The sequence below is a fragment of the Dasypus novemcinctus genome, chromosome 25 (assembly GCF_030445035.2).
Source record: "Dasypus novemcinctus isolate mDasNov1 chromosome 25, mDasNov1.1.hap2, whole genome shotgun sequence".
NCBI lineage: Eukaryota > Metazoa > Chordata > Mammalia > Cingulata > Dasypodidae > Dasypus > Dasypus novemcinctus.
Genome location: NC_080697.1, coordinates 49,211,647 through 49,228,877, shown reverse-complemented (window position 1 = coordinate 49,228,877; position 17,231 = coordinate 49,211,647). Strand labels below are relative to the sequence as shown.

The window sequence follows — 17,231 nt, the reverse complement described above, 5'->3', positions numbered from 1 at the left end:
CCCTGCAAACTGGAGCAGTGGTCCTGCAGACCTCAGGTCTCTGCTATTTGCTCTTTCTCACTCCTTGGAGAGTGCACTGATTTGCATAGCTTTGGTGCTAGCCTTTATGCCAACGCTATAAATTTATAACTCTAGCCCTGACCATTTCTTCCTTTCCAAATACCTAAAGGCTACCTTCCCAAGGATGTCTCACCATGACCACACACTCAATATAATTAAAATTAAATTGATGTTCAGACTCCCTAACCATGAGGCCAACTCTAATTTCTATCAGTTAGGCAACCATTCTTCTGTTGTTCTATTCTTGGCTTCTCTGACTTCTGTACTCCTTAAACATAATGAACTATGATGTCCTGCTAACATAGCCTTCGCAACATCTTCCCATTCCCCCTCTTAATTTCCACTGCTATTGCTTGAATTTGATCCATTCACTAACGCTTATTTTACTACAAGGCACCTCAAATTCTTTCCCTACCCAACAGTCTCTCCAAATCCTACTCTCTCTTAATCCCAGGCTTTTCCTGTTACATCTTAGTTTTCAGACTCACCTCTCTTCAAGTTTTCCACTTCAGATAATAAGGGAATTGCAAAAAGACAGACCTGAAAGAAGTTTCAGCAATCCCAAATCACTGTCTCCATACTGAGTTCTACCTGGATTAAATGGCTTGTCCAAGGTTACATAGCTAACCAGTTAATAGCATCCAGGTCTCCTGATGTGTGGAACAATTCTATTACTGAATGAAGTAAATTTACTTAGCCTGGTTTCTCAATATATATCCACAGTTCCTTTCATCCCAGTGCTACTCCTAGGATGTGCTCCCTACTGTTCGAAACTTTTTCCAAATTTGATTCATCCATTGAGCTGGCCTCCTTTACCAAACCTCCCTTGTCTACAACTGGCTCTGACAAAGCTCTCAGTTCCAAGAGAATCTTGCTGTACTTATAGACTATACGATCTGACTGCTGCCTTGGATTCCCCCGTAACATAAGATACTAACGAAATGACAGGATTCCTAGGGTTCTCTACTGCTTTAAAAAGCCTGGAACTCAAAAATTAATTTAGAATAAAGCAGTTGATTATTTCAGAAAACATTCCTAAATGAACATCTACTTTCAGCTAAGTACCATTCAAAACATATGAATTCACAAAAGAACAAAAAGAAAAAAGATCAAATTGAAGAAAAAAATTACTTGACAGTGTCCTTTTAAAACACATTGCAAAGAACTACCATCACTATATTCTAATCCAGCAGTTCTCAAACTCTTTGGTCTCAGGAACCCTTTATACTCTTAAAATTATGAGGATCTGAAGGAGCTTTTGTTTATCTGGGTTTTATCTATCTATATTTACGATATTAAAATTAATATGGAAAAAATTTACGAAAATAACCTTTTTTTTTTTTTTAAATAAGTGAGAAGAATGGCATTGTTTTACATTTTTGAAAATCTCTTCGAGGTTTGGCTTAGAGACAGCTGGATTCTGCATTCAGTCTGTTGCGACGTCATACACCAAGTAGCCTCGGGATAATTCCAATGTATACTCGTGGGAGAATGAGAGTAAAAAAGGCAAATGATGTATTAGAATAAATAGGAAAAAAAAAAAAGGTTTCTTCACAACCCCCTGAAAGAGTCCTGGGGACTCTTGGGAGTCCCTGGACCACACTTTGAGAACCACTGTTAATACAAATTGTTAGTTGCCACAGTTTTTTGTTTTTAAGTATAATCTGCTTTTAAGTAACCATTTTCAATGCAGCTGGTCAAAAAGTTAACCATACTACCTTCAGTTCATGTTTTTGCTTTAGCTGCTGAATCTCTACTGCTCCCACAGTGTTTGCCATCAAATCTTTCATCTTTTTCTCATAGTGCTCCTTTAAACGGGTTAGGTCATGAGAAAGCTACAGTATAAAGAGATACAATCTTTTCACAAAAATGCTCTGTAGTACTTTTAGACAACCTTACATTGAAAGTACTTCAGCAGGGTCTGGCAAATGGAGTTCACAGGCCAGAATTTAACTTGGCACAGACGCTCTCAGGAACCACATGCCCGAACACCTGCAGAGAGACCCTCTTTCTAACCCAGCTGATTTTTGACAGACAAATACATTAATTATTGAAACATGGTCAAAAGACTGATAACTATTTTAGATGAGCCAGACTGGAGACTTTTCCATGCCAAACGAGGGCAAACAAGCAAACGAACAAAAAATGTGTAAACACATTCATTTATATTTTGATGAAATTAAAATTACTAAACATTTAAAAATACATAAAATGATTCCTTTATGTCAGCACTTTGGTGCAAAAGTTACTTGTATTCAAGATTATATTGAAATACAATTTCTGGAATGACCAGCATAGATTTATAACAGTTTCCAAACTAACATAACTTTCTCTCTAAGATATGGAAATGGAGTGAAAACTTTTAAAACATTCTTCTGGAATATAAATTGTTTAAAAGTCATCTCAAAAAAGTCTCCATTATTTATTAACAGTTACCTAAAACGTACTTGCCTTGGTTAACATGGGAAACATTAGTCACAAGGAGCAGTGGAGCTCTGGAATGGCCAGCAGAGATTTTTAAGTCTCCAAATGGACATAACTTTCTCTCTAAGTTATGGGAAAAGTGTGAAATCTTTTAAATCATTCTTCATATAATCACAAACATCTCAAATACACAATCAAAAATTCTACTGCTCCTTCTGACCTTCCCGTTTTCCTGTTTGTACTAAACTCACCTATGCTGACTGAATGGGAAATCGAATAATTTTAGCAACTGTTTGAAGGCACCCACTGAATACTATATCCTGCTGAAATAAAAGCCCACCACATTATTTTTTAAATACCAATTTAAATCAATAGTGTCTGTCTAGGTTGTATCAAGTCAAATTGCACTTTAATTATTATCTCCATTATAAACTATGATTGTTTGATGGTTGGATCTCAGTTGTACTAGTTCTAGGTGATAGAAAAGATCAAAGTTCCTGGAAAATACTTTTTAATAATAGTAGGTGGTCAAGCTGACAACCACGAATTGGTTAAGTTCTTCATGAGTTTCATGAGACAAGTTTATAGAACATGAAAATACTAAGCAACTCAAAATAACTTGTAAACCATAGATACCTCTAAAGTGTGCTTATTGGTGGAGGGGGGAATAAAATTGGTTATTTCCAAATGTCATAATGGTGAGGCATTAGGTCAATGTTTGTGTCCATAATAAGCATTTCACCTTAATGTCAGACTGACCAGCCCACGAGCTGAGACATGAGCCTGGCAGCCATGAGTCAAGGACTTGTTAGCAAATGACCCATGTCACAACCTCCAGTATGAAGTAGATGAAGTATATAAATTGCTGTAGACTGGAAACCAATCCAAAACAAATACAATCACATATTACAGTCACCAATGAAAACTAAAAGACTCATTTCAATGATCTGCCTCAACAAAATGGCTCCCAGGTACAACATTTTAGAATTCACTGTTTAAATCTTCAGAGTTCCTCTTGGGACTCTAATATAAAAAGTTTTCCACAAAGAACATTCGATTTAAGATAGTATTAATAATGGACAGCACAGGAGCTTTTATGCTTTAATGTTATTTTTTTTTTTTGCCATATTCTATTTATATAACTTCTTGTTCATAGTGAAAACGCTGAAACTTAAAATATCATGTGAAAGGAAAGTATAGTTGTACTGAGCCTTAAGTAAATGTGATTTCATCTATTTAACATGTACAACAAACAGTAACTGTGTATACACAAACAGTATTATGTGTTAAGGAACAATACAAATAGTTCAGAAATAAGTACTTACTTTCTTAATCTATTCAAGATACGAACTTGCTGAGGTCACTTTAGGTGATTTAGTTTATAAATTCTTAATGTTCCTATCCTTACATGATTATATTTACTATATAAAATAATATATGCCTTCCCTTTGCCATCATCTTAGGCTTTCTTCAAACTAGATATCAACATTTAAAATTTTAAAATATCATGTATCAAAATTATATTTGTAGAGCCTCATTCATGTGGTAATGCAAGAACATTTTGTTTTTTAAACAAACAAACTAATACATACTTGCTTTTTGTGATTGCTACGCAAGAAGGACCTGGGAATTCCATTTTTGCACTCTGAGTCACTCTGTTCTTCATAACTTTCAAATTCACTTGAACTCCATCCATATTCCAAAGAGCTGTTTCCACCTTCATCCCCATTCTCAACATCATCGTAAATCATTTCATCTGAATGCATAAATTTGAAAATGAAATTAAAATAAAAAAGCAGAATTCACAAATTGTTGTTTTGTACTTGTTTGTTGTTTAATTATATGGTCCAGAGTGGTGGCGTGAAAGCAGATCAGAACAATGTGGAGAAACAAGGCAGACACTCATGTATGCATTTCTAGATAGATATTATTTAGAATCTCTGGGATGTTGGGTAGTGATGTGTGTGTGTGTGTGTGTGTGTATATATATATATATATGTAAACTATATGTAGGGTTTGAAAATGCTCCTCAAATGGTTCTGGTAAATTCTCTAGTCCCATCCATACCCTGAGGACCACTGATCTAAAAGAATTCACCACAATTATAACAAATAACATGTTGGCCACAGAGAATTTTCCATGAAGGAAAATTTTTCTTTAGATAAAGGCATGGAATATAAAATATTATAGGGAGGGAAGGAAGGGAAGAAGGGAGGAAGGGAGGAAGGGAGGAAGGGAGGAAAGAAAGGAAAGAAAGGAAAGAAAGAGAGAAAGAGAGAAAGAGACAAAGAAAGACAGAAAGAAAGAAAGAAAGAAAGAAAGAAAGAAAGAAAGAAAGAAAGAAAGAAAGAAAGACAGAAAGAAAGAAAGAAAGAAAGACACAGAGAGACACAGAGAGAGACAGAGAGAGAGAGACAGAGAGAGACAGAGAGAGAGAGAAGGCTGGATGATGGACATTAAAAGATAGAGTCTATTATTGTCAAGTACTGATATAAGTGAATCTCTCACTTCAAACAACCTTAAATTTTGCTTTGTACAATAAATGGTCTAATATCATGTGGAGCTGGCCCATGCACAGTGCTGATGCGCGCAAGGAGTGTCCTGCCACGCAGGGGTGTCCCCTGCATAGGGAAGCCCCACGCGCAAGGAGGGCACCCCGTAAGGAGAGCCGCCCAGCACGAAAGAAAGTGCAGCCTGCACAGAATAGTTCCCCACGCACGGAGAGGTGACACAACAAGATGACACAACCAAAAGAAACACAGATTCCCGTCCCGCTGACAACAACAGAAGCAGACAAAGACGATGCAGCAAATAGACACAGAGAACAGACAACTGGTGGGGGGGGGAGGGGAGAGAAATAAATAAATAAATAAATCTTAAAAAAAAAAAGTAAATGGTTTAATAAAACTTATAAACAATCTACCATTGTATTTTAATGGCTTTATCACATTGTCATTTTAGAATTTCTTAAGAGCACATCATGGACATGCTACCAAATAAAATGGCAATGAATCCATATTTTTAAAATTCTGAGGGCATGATGTATGTCTTTTATTTCATAATCTTTGTTCTACAAATGTGAATTAAATTGAATTGAGCTGCTTTATGAACCTTTCTGCACTTCAATGGCCAGCAAAAAAATTTTGATACCTACAACTAATATGCTTCCTTCAAACAGAAGCATAGGCATCAAGTCAAAGAGGAATAATTTCATGGTACACCCTAATTAATACAAAAATACATAGTGGAGCAAGAAAATACATATGGATTTTCTACTTTCAGGGTAGTCACTGACAATCCTTATAGAGATTTAAAAAAATGTCCTTCGAACTCTGAGAATATTACTATCTAATTTCTATTTTTTTAATTAAATACTACCATAAATAGTTCTTTACTTTAGCTGAAATTTCCCAAGTATAAATGACTTTTCAAGGTTAATGTTGATTTTCTTTCTCTAAATTATCATTAACGAGTACAGAATAGTATGGAAGATGGTACTTCCATGTCTTAAAATTTTATTTGAATTTTTCTATTAAATTCATTCCTTTCTACAGTTTTTCACTATAATAAAACTTGGCTTTAAAATTCATAAACAGGTGGGAAGACTGCAGAGCAGGAAGCTCTAGGAATCAGTCCTTCCACCAGAACAACTATTAAACAGGCAGGAACTGCCTGAATCAACTATTTTGAAACTCACAAGCTGAGTAGAACACTGTATAGCACCCAGGGAAGAGGAGGAGGAAAAGGCGGGTAAATAATGGTAAATAACAGCTTGGGATAATGAAAGCAGTGTAAGAAACAATTGGCAGATGGCCTAGGGCAAAGGCTTACCTGCTTCAAGTCCAGCAGTGCAACACCCGGGAGAGGGAGCAGGTCCATCTCCTGGGAAGTAGAGGGAGCATTCAAACTCCTGCAAACAGGGGAACTCCTCGGCTACCAGAAAGCACAAGCCCAGGACAAGACACAGGCCCAGAAAAGACAGAAAGGACCCTGCACTTTGCATTTTCCTGATAGGAGGGCTGACACTCAAGGAAACCTGTCATATCAACAGCTGGTTACCAGCCCAAGAAACAGTCATCTCAGGGAATAAATCTCAGAGTTAACACTTTAATATATTAAAATGTACAGTGTGCAGCAAAAGATTGTAAGACAAACAAACAGGACATGATGACCAATCCAAAGGAAGCGGATAAAAATTCAGAAAACATCAAGAAAGAAGACCAGACTGTGGACACACCAGACAAAGACTTTCAAAAAATAACCTTTGGTTTGCTCAAGGAGAGGAAGGAAAATACAGACAAAGACCTAAAGGATATCAGGAAAACAATGAATGAACAATATGAGAATGCCAATAAAGAAATAGAAACTTCAGATAGGATTCAAACAGAGCTACTGGAGTTAAAGACCACAATAACTGAAATGAAAAATTCCCAGGTGGGTTTCAACAGCAGTTTGAAGACAGCAAAAGAATCAGTGAACTCAAAGACAAGATAACTGAAAAGAGTAACGGTGAGGAGCAAAATTAAAAAAGCAAAAATTGCCTAAGAGCCCTCTGGGACAACATCAAGCATACCCATGTATGCAGGATGGGACTCCCAGAAGAAGAAAGATAAAGGGGCAGAAGGAATTTTCAAAGAAATATTGAGAGAAAACATCCCAAACTTAGCAAAAGATGTGAATATGCACATCCAAGAAGCCAAGAGAACAAAAAGGATGAATTTGAAGAGAAATATATCTTGTTATATATTGATCAAACTGTCAAATGCAAAAGCAAAGAGAGTTCTGAAAGCAGCAGGAGAAAAGCAACAAGTTACATAAAAGGAGTCCTGTTAGATTAAATGCTGATTTCTCATAGAAATGATGGGGACAAGAAGACAGTTGGTTGAAACACTTAAAAGTGCTGAAAAAAGACAATTTCCAACCAAGAATCTAATATTTGGCAACACTTTCTTTAGAGATTAAGACATTTCCAAGCCAAAGTAGGTAGGGGAGTTGATCATCACTATACCTCCCCTATAATGCTCAAGGGATTTCTTAAGACGGAAAGGAAAGGACACTAGACAGGGTTCAAAGCAGCATAAAAATAAAGACTGGCAGTAAAGGTAACCATTGCGTAATTATAAATGTCACTACTATTGTATTGTATAGTTTGGTATGTAACTCCACTTCTTATTTCCTATAGGTGATAAAATGCAGAGGCATGAAAAGTAGAGATAAATTTATGGTTTTGGACATACAATATAAAAAAGACATAATTTGTAAGAAGTATAAAAAGAGGTAGGGGAACAACTGGGCAAAGGAACAGTGTATATGTTCGCGATTAGAAGTCAAGGTGGTATCAAATAAAATATGATTGTTACGTATTTATAATATTAAATTTTAACCCCATATTAATCACAAGGAAAATATATGAAAAATATATCCACATAGAAATGAGAAGGGCCTCAATATCTACAATATAAAAAGTCAAATAAATATGAAAGTAGGCATTAACGGAAGAATTGAGGGACAAAAAAGGTGAAGACTTCAAAAGGCTAAATAGCAAAATGGCAGAAGAAAATCCTACATTATCAAAAGTTACTTTAAATATAAATGGATTAAAATCTGCAGTCAAAAAGCAAAGACTGTGTTATATAGTTCCATGTTTTGTCTTCTAACTTTCCGTCCAGTAACTACATGACCCAAAACCTCCCCTTTCAACCATATCCACAAATACAATTCAACAGCTATCCACACTCACAATAATGTGCTACCATCACCACCATCCATTCCCAAACATTCACAGTGAACATTGTTGTAGACAATGGACTAAGGTTAACAGTACAAATATACGAATGTTCTTTCATGAATTATAACATACGTACAACACTATTATAAGGTGTTAATAATAGCATGGTATGTGGGGAAAATATACCTAATGTAAACTACAGACTATTAGTAACAATAATATTTTAATATTCTTTCATCACTTGTAACAAAGGTACCACTAACGCAAAGTGTCAACAATAGGGGGGTATATGGAAATACTGTATTTTTCACATGACTTTTCTGTAAACCTACAACTTCTCTAATAAAAAACAATACTTAAAAGAAAATATTATGCTAAGCGAAAGAAACCTGACACAAAGTACTATATACTACTTGATTCCATTTATATAAAATGTAAATATTTTTTACATTTAAAATATTTAAATGTAAATATTTTATAGAAATGGAATTAGATGAGTAGTTATGTAAGATTGGGGTAGGATAGAGGGATTGAGAGATGACTGCTAAGGAGTATAGGGTTTACCTTCTGAAGTAAGGAAAATTTTCTAAAATTGATTGTAGTGATGAAAGCACACCTCTGTTATACTAAAAGCTGCTGATTGTACACTTTGGATTGACTGTATGTATGTAAATATATCTCAATAAAATAGCTTTTTTAAAAAGGCAGAGATTGGCAGAATGGGTAAAAAAGCATGACCCAATTATCTACAAGATAAATATCTACAAGAGACTCACCTTAAACTCAAAGACCTAAGTAGGTTGAAAGTGAAAGGACGGAGATATACGTGTGTGTGTGTTTGTGTGTGCATCCTTTTACGTAAGGAGCAATCAAAAGAGAGCTGGGATAGCTATACTAATATCAGTATAAAACTTTAAGTCAAATACAGTTACAAGAGACAAAGATGGCTACTATATACTGAAAAAGGGGTCAATTCAACAAGAAGTAACAATTATAAATATATCTACAATTAACATCATAGTCTCAAAATATATAAAGAAAATACTGACAGATTTGAAGGGAGAAATTAATGGTTCTACATTATGAATAGGAGACTTTAATATAATAGTTTTCATAATGGATATAACATATAAACAGAAGATCAATAAAGAAATAGAAGACTTGACTGATACTCTATACCTACAAGACCTAACAGACATATAAAGAACATTTCACCCAACAAGAGAATACACATTTTACTTGAGTGCACATGGATCATTCTCCAGGATATACCATAAGTTAAGTCATAAAACAAGTCTCAATAAATTAAAAATATTGAAATCATACAGTGCATCTTCTCCCACCACAATGGACTGGAGCTAGAAATCAGTAACAGAGGGAGAAATGGGAAATTCACAAACACGGAAATTAAAACAACATATTCTTAAACAATCAATGGCTAAAGAGGAACTCACAAGGAAATTTAGGAAGTATCTTGTGGCAGATGAAAACAAAACATATCAAAACCTAGGGTATGCAGCAAAAACAGTGCTCTAAATACTTACACTAAAATAAAGAAGATTCACATTAGAGATCTAATTGAAAAACTGAAAAAAACTAGAAAAAGAAGAGCAAATTAAACCCCTAGTAAGTAGAATGAAGGAAATAATGAGGATTAGAGCAGAGATAAATGAAACAGAATAAAAAACAATAGAGAAAATCAACAAACTCAAAGTTGGTCCTTGGAAAAAATCATTAAAATTTTGAGAAACCTTTAGCTAAACTGACGAAGAAAATAAGAGAAAGCACATAAATGACTAAAATCAGTAATGAAAAGGAGGATATTACTACTGACCCCACTGAAATAAAAAGGAGTGTAGGAGGATACTATGAACAATGTTATACAAATTAGATAACCTATATGAAATGGACAAATTCCCAGAAACACATTAACTACCTATACTGACTCAAGAAGAAACGATCTCAAAAAAGCAATAACCAGTAAATACATATAATCAGTAATCAAAACCAACAACATAAAGAGCCCAGGATCACATGGCCTCACAGGTGAATTTTACCAAACATTCCAAGAAGATCTGAATGTTCTTTGACAATCCTGCTCAAATTCTGCTAAAAAACTGAAGAGGAGGGAACACTTCCCTCCTAGCCAATATCACCCTCAAACCAAAGCCAATAAAAATACCAGAAGAAAATAAAATTATAGACCAAATTTCCTACAAATATAGACATAAAAATCCTCAACAAAATGGTAGTAAACTGAATCCGACAGCATGTTAAAAAAAATTATATACCATGATCAAGTGAGATTTATCCCTGATATGAAAGGGTAGTTGGTTCAACATAAGAAAATCAATTAATACAATAAACCACATTAACAGAATGAAGGAAAGAAAACCAACATGATCATCTCACCTGACACAGAAAATGCATTTGACAAAATCCAGCACCCCTCTTAATAAAAACGATTAAGAAACTAGGTATAGAAGGAAATCTCAACACTATAAAGGGCATATATGAAAAACCCACAGCTAACATCAATACTTAATGGCAAAAGACTGAAAACTTTGCATCTATGATCAGGAACAAGACAAGGATATCCACTGTCACCACTGTTATTCAACATTGTACCAGAAGTTCTTGCCTGAGCAATTAGGTAAGAAAAAGAAATGAAAGGCATCCAAATTGGAAAAGAAGATGACATTATCTTCTATACAGAAAATCCTGAAAAAATCCATAACAAAGCTCTTAGAACTAATAAATGAAATTAGCAAAATGCTGGAGTACATGATCAAGACCCAAAAATCAGTAGTGTTTCTATACACTAGCAATGAACAATCAGAAGAAATCAAGAAAAATATTCCACTCATATTAGCTATTAGAAGAAGCAAATATCTAGGAATAAATCTAACCAAGGATATAAAGGGTCTGTACATAGAAAACAACAAAACATTGGTAAGAAAAATAAAATGAGACCTAAATATAAGGAAGGATATTCCTTGTTTATGGATTGGAAGACTAGATATTGTTAGGGTGCCAAGTCTACCCAAAGCGATTTACAGATTCAAAACAATCTCATCAAAATTTCAAAAACCTTCTTTACAAAAAATGGAAAAGCCAACTACCCAATTTAGATGGTATATGGTACTTTTGTATTTTATGCATGAATGTTCTGTAAACGCACAACTTTTCTAATAAAAATAAATTTAAAAATCATATGCAATTAAACATTGATAAACACATTCTTTGGAGCAATAAGCAAGCTTAGCATATACAATGACATTTTAAAAAAAGATTGCTTTAATTAGAAAAGAGAAAGTAGGCATTACCTTGTCACTTAAAAAATTACTCTATCCTTTTATTATTTCTTCACTAAATGCAAATTAATTCATTTAAAATACAAATACAAAACAGATCCTCCAAATTTCAAAATAAGAGTTTGCCTAGGTAAAACCATGAAATGTTTGAAATGAGCTCACTTTCCTAAAGTTACAGGGGCACTGTTCACATGTGTCTGAAGAGCATCAATGACAAGCACCAACTGGCCAATTCAGTAAGCACAGTAGATCTTTCATTGAATGTACAGGTCTAACTTTGTATGAATGATCCATCCTGAAATTTGGTGCTAAGAGCAATCCTTACAACCCATCTTGGTGCTGTCCAAGTATTACAGGACTCAGTGCTTCCTGCCTCAAACTAGTCAAATCAAAGACAGGTACCCCAAAACAAACTAAAACAAGTTTCTCCATTGTCCTTCCTGGCGTGGTTTACAAATCCCAACGCTGCCCAATCTCTGAGACAAGATCAACTCCCACCTCCCTGACTCCGATGATCTCTCACAGGACATTTAGCTCTTCTAATCTAGACAAAACAAGTTAGTGCATATATTACTCCATATGTTACTCTTTTCACCTCAATTATATTTTAAGTTCTTTGAGAGCTGGAACGACATTTTATGTCTCTGTCACAGCAGCTGACAAAACACTAAGTAATTAAGCTAGTTCATTAAGTTACTTGTTATGCCTCTTGGGACACACAGCCAAGGTTCTTTCTCAAATGTTAATCCTAGTTTAGGATGTGTTTGTATTCACAGTCTTGGGGAAAAAATTAGAACGGCAACAACTGTAGGTATATTCAAACACTTTTAATTCTAGACCATGTGCAAATAAATGCTTTTCAATGTTTTTTTTTTGGTAAATATAACTGTTTATTTTGCATGTTTTAGATTCTGTGTATTTCCTCATTTACCTGTTAATGTGGCTGTTTTTTTAACAAATTTTATGATAAATATTAAGAAAGCATAAATCGATCCAAAGTGTACAATCAATGGTATTGGTGTAATCACATATTTGTGCATTCATCACACAGAGCACATTTATTCCAATAATAATAATAAACAAAAAACAAGAACTCATCACCTCTCAATCTCTCCATGCTTCCCCTGCTGTAAAGAGCTGCTATTCCTTTTCCTTCTCTCTAGTATATTTGTATTTAGATTTTGTAAAACAGTCTTATATATGTAATATCACCCATATTCATGTTTTACATGAGGTTTTACTATCTTTTAGGATCCCATGTTACATTCTTAGCTTTCCTTCTAGTAATATATATGATCTTGGACTTTCTCTTTCAACTACTGTCCTACCCATACAATAGTACTGCTAGTTACAAACACCATAATATGCTTTAAATATTTCTATTCATTTCCAAAGATTTACAAACAACCTTTTTATCAATTCTGTACAGATTAACCCTTAGCTTTCCATTCTCTACCCTCTTTCTATTTTCTGGTGACCTATATTCTAATGATTAACTCCATGAGTTTACACAATATATTTAGGTCATAATAGCATAGTCATACAGTACTTATCCTTTTGTGTCTAGCTTGCATCTCTCATTGTAATGGCCTCCAGGTTCATCCATGTTGTCATATACTTCCCAACTTCATTTCTCCTTATCACTGCATAATATTCCATCATGTTTACATACCACAATTTGTTTATCCATTCATCAGTTGGTGGGCACCTGGGTTGTTTCCAACTTTTGGCACTAGTGAATAATGCCACTATGAACATCAGTGCGCATATGTCTGTTCATGTCTCTGCTCTGAGTTCTTCTGGGTATATACCTAGCAATGGTATTGCTGGGTCACATGGCAAGTCTATTTTCAATTCCCTTAGGAAATGCCAAACAATCCTCCACAATGGCTGTACCATTCTACATTCCTACCAACAGTGAATAAGCATTCCTACCTCTCCAACATTACAGTTTTCCAGCTTTTAAACAGTAGCCAGTCTAATAGGTGTGTAATGATATCTCACTGTAGCTTTGATTTGCATTTCCCTAATTGCTAGTGATGGTAAACATTCTTTCACACATTTGCCATATGTATTTCTTCTTTGGACAATTGCCTTTTTGAAGTCTTTCGAACTTTTTTTTTTTGGTCTTCTTGTTGTTGAGTTGTATGATCTCTTTGTATATCATGGATATTAAACCCCCATCGGATATGTGATTGCCAAATATTTTCTCCCACTGAGTCAGCTGCCTTTTGACAAAGTCCTTTGATATACAAAAGTGTTGAATTTTGAGGAGGTACCATTTATATATATATTTTTTGTTTCTGGTGCTTTGGGTATAAGGTTTAAGAAACTACTGTTTACCACAAGATCTTGAAGATGTTTTCAAATATTTTCTTCTAGGAGTTTTATGGTTGTCACTTTTATATTTAGGTCCTTGATGCATTGTGAGTTAATTTTTGTATAAGGAGTGAGATATGGGTCTTCTTTCTTTTGAATGAGGATATCTAGTTCTCCCAGCACCATTTGTTGAATAGACAGACTGTTCTGGCCCAGCTGGAATGGCTTGACAGTCTTGTCAAAATTCACTTCACTGTAGATGTGTGGGTCTATTTCTGAGTGCTTGATTCAGTTCCACTGGTCAATTTGTCTGTCTTTATGCCAGTACCATGATGGTTTGGGTTTTTTTGTCTGCTTTTTTTAACCAATGTAGTTAAGTAATATGCTTTACAGTTCAGAAAGGAGAGTCTTCCAACTTTGTTTTTTTTAAACATCTTTTTGCCTATTCAGGGCCCCTTACCATTCCAAATAAATTTGATAATTGATTTTCCATTTCTGCAAAAAAGGCTGTTGGAATTTTTATTGGGATTGTGTTGAATCTGTTAATCAGTGTGGGTAGATCTGACACCTTAATGATATTTAGTCTTCTAATACATGAACATGGAATGTCCTTCCACTTATTTAAGTCTTCTTTGGTTTCTTTTAGCAATGTTTTGTAGTTTTTTGAATATAGGTCCTTTATGTTCTTGGTTAAGTTTTTCTGATATCCTCCTCAGATTGCACATCAGTGGTGTATAGAAAAGTTATTAGGTTTTGCAAAGTAATCTTGTATCTTGTCGCTTTTCTGAACTCGTCTATTAGTTCTACAAGACTTATTGTGAATTTTTCAGGAGATTCTAGATACAGGATCATATTATCAGCGAATAGTGAATGTTTTACTTATTCCTTTCCTATTTTGGTGCCCTTTATTTCTTTATCTAACTTAATGGCTCCGGAAAGTCTAGCACAATACTGAATAACAATGACAATGGACATCCTTAATTGTTCCTGATCTCTGCAGGAAAGCTTTCAGTTTTTCACCATTGAGTACAATGCTAGCTGTAGGTTTTTCATATATGCATTTACCATATTGAGAAAGCTTCCTTCAATTCCTATCTTCTGATGTGTTTTTCTCAAGAAAGAGTGCTGTATTTTGTCAAATGACTTTTCTATCCATAGAGAGGATCACATGATTTTTCTCCTCAATTTATCAATACGGTTTATTATGCTAATTGATATTCTTGTGTTGAATCACCTTTGCATACCCGGGATAAAATCCACTTGATCATGGTGTATAATTCTTTTAATGTGCTTCTGGATTCTGTTTTTAAGTATTTTGTTGGGGATTTTTGCATCTACATTCATTAGAGATATTGGTCTGTAACTTTCTTTTTTTGTAGTAACTTTATCGGTTTTGATTATAGGGTGATGTCAAATCCATAGCATGATTTTGGTAGTGTTCTTTTCTGTTCCGTTTTTGGGAAGAGTTTGAGGAAGACTGGTATTAGATCGTCTTTGAATGATCGGTAAAATTTACCTGTGAAGCCATCTGGTCCTAGGCTTCTCATTTTCGGGAGGTTTTTGTTGACTCTTTCACTCTCCACTTGTGATTGATTTGTTGAGGTCTTCTATTTCTTTGATTTGTTGAGGTCTTCTATTTCTTCTAGGGTCGGTGTAGATGGTTGTGTGTTTCTAGCAATTTGTCCATCTCCTCTACATTGACTAGTTTTTTGGCATACAGTTTTCATAGGATCCTCTTATGATTGTTCTTATTTCTGTGGGGTCAGTGGTAATGTCCCCACTCTCATCTCTGATTTTATTTATGAGTCTTCTCTCTTTTTTTCTTTGACAGTCTAGCTAAGGGTTTGCTGATTTTGTTGATCTTCTCAAAGAATACACTTTTGGTTTTGTTGATTCTTTCGATTGTGTTTTTGTTCTCTACTTCATTTATTTCTGCTCTGATTTTTACTATTTATTTCTTTCCTTCACCTTGGTTTGAGATTAACTTGCTGTTCTTTTTCTAGTTTCTCCAGGTATGCAGTTAGAGCTTCAATTTTAGCTCTTTATTCTTCTTTAATGTAAGCATAGAGGGCTATAAATTTCCCTCTCAGCACTGCCTTTGCAGGTCCCGTAAGTTTTGAGGATATGTTATGTTCTCTTTTATATTTGTCTCAAGATATTTGCTGAATTTTCTTCCAATTTATTCTTTGGCCCACTGATTGTTTAAGAGTATGTTGTTAAATCTCTATATCTTTATAAAATTTCCCGTTTTCTGTCAATTACTGATTTCCAGCTTCATTCTGTTCTGATCAGAGAAAGTGTTTTGTATAATTTCAATCTTTACAAATTTATTGAGCCTTGTCTTGTGACCCAGCATATGGTCTATCTTGGAGAAGGATCCATGAGCCCTTGTAAAGAAAGTATATCCTGCTACTTTGGGGTGCAATGCTCTTTAGACATCTGTAAGGTCTAGTTCATTTATCATATTATTGAAATTGGTTTCTTTATTTATCCTCTGTCCAGATGTTCTATCCAATACTGAGAGATGGTATACTGAAGTCTCCAACTATTCTTGTAGAGACATCTATTTCTCCCTTTAGTTTTACCCGTGTGTGCCTCATGTATCTTGGGGCACTCAGGTTAGGAGCATAAATATTTATTAGACTTATTTCTTGGTGAATTGCCTCTTTTATTAATATGTACTGACCTTCTTAATCCCTTATATCAGTTTTGCATTTTAAATCTATTTTGTCTGATATTAGTATCACTACTCCAGCTCTTTTTTGGTTACTATGTGCATGGAATACCTTTTTCCAACCTTTTGCTTATAACCTGGTTGTGTCCTTTGTCTAAGGTGGGTCTCTTGTAGGCAACATATAGTCAGCTCATATTTTTTTTTATCCATGCAATCAGTCTATGTTTTTTATTGGGGATTTCAATCCATTAATATTCAATGTTACTACTGGAAAGACATTACTTACTTCATCCATTTTGTCCTTTGGTTTTCTGTTATTATAGCTTTTGATATTATTTATGAATTCCAAAAAAGGAGGACTATGTTTATAAACCGGTCAGTTCCTTTGGGGGTGATTGCCTTTGATTGTATTAGATTCATCTGAGGCGCTTTGATTAAATTACCTGTGAAGATTAGGGTTTTGATTCAACCACGTCAGAAGGGTGTGACTCAGTGTTGAGTCTCCGCCTCCTCGGTGGGCTGGTAGAAAGAGACCCACTCAAGAAGAGACACAGAAGAAGATACACAGGAAGAGAAAGTACTATAGACACAGCAGAGGACAGAACTTTGATCCTGCAGCCCATGGAAGAGAGATGTCATTTGCCTGATAGGTTGCAGCTGAGCCCAGAAAGAAACAAACCCTATGCCAGCCTGTAACTGAGAGAGGAGAAAG

At 34.9% G+C, this 17,231-nt stretch overlaps 1 protein-coding gene across 12 annotated transcripts in view; it reads right to left on the bottom strand.

Moving 5' to 3' along the window:
• The window catches only part of ARHGEF10 (Rho guanine nucleotide exchange factor 10), a 169,723-nt gene that overhangs the window by 90,410 nt on the left and 62,082 nt on the right, over positions 1-17,231 (bottom strand). For 4 of the 12 annotated variants that reach the window (XM_058287997.1, XM_058288000.1, XM_058287998.2 and 1 more), the window contains 3 exons: positions 6,316-6,366; positions 4,077-4,240; positions 1,779-1,895 (listed from right to left, as the gene is read on the bottom strand). In XM_058287997.1, the coding sequence (XP_058143980.1) occupies positions 1,779-1,895; positions 4,077-4,240; positions 6,316-6,366 (332 nt within the window). The remainder of the gene's footprint in view (positions 1-1,778; positions 1,896-4,076; positions 4,241-6,315; positions 6,367-17,231) is intronic. The other 8 variants (XM_058288003.2, XM_058288001.1, XM_058288006.1 and 5 more) reach the window with 3 other exon arrangements.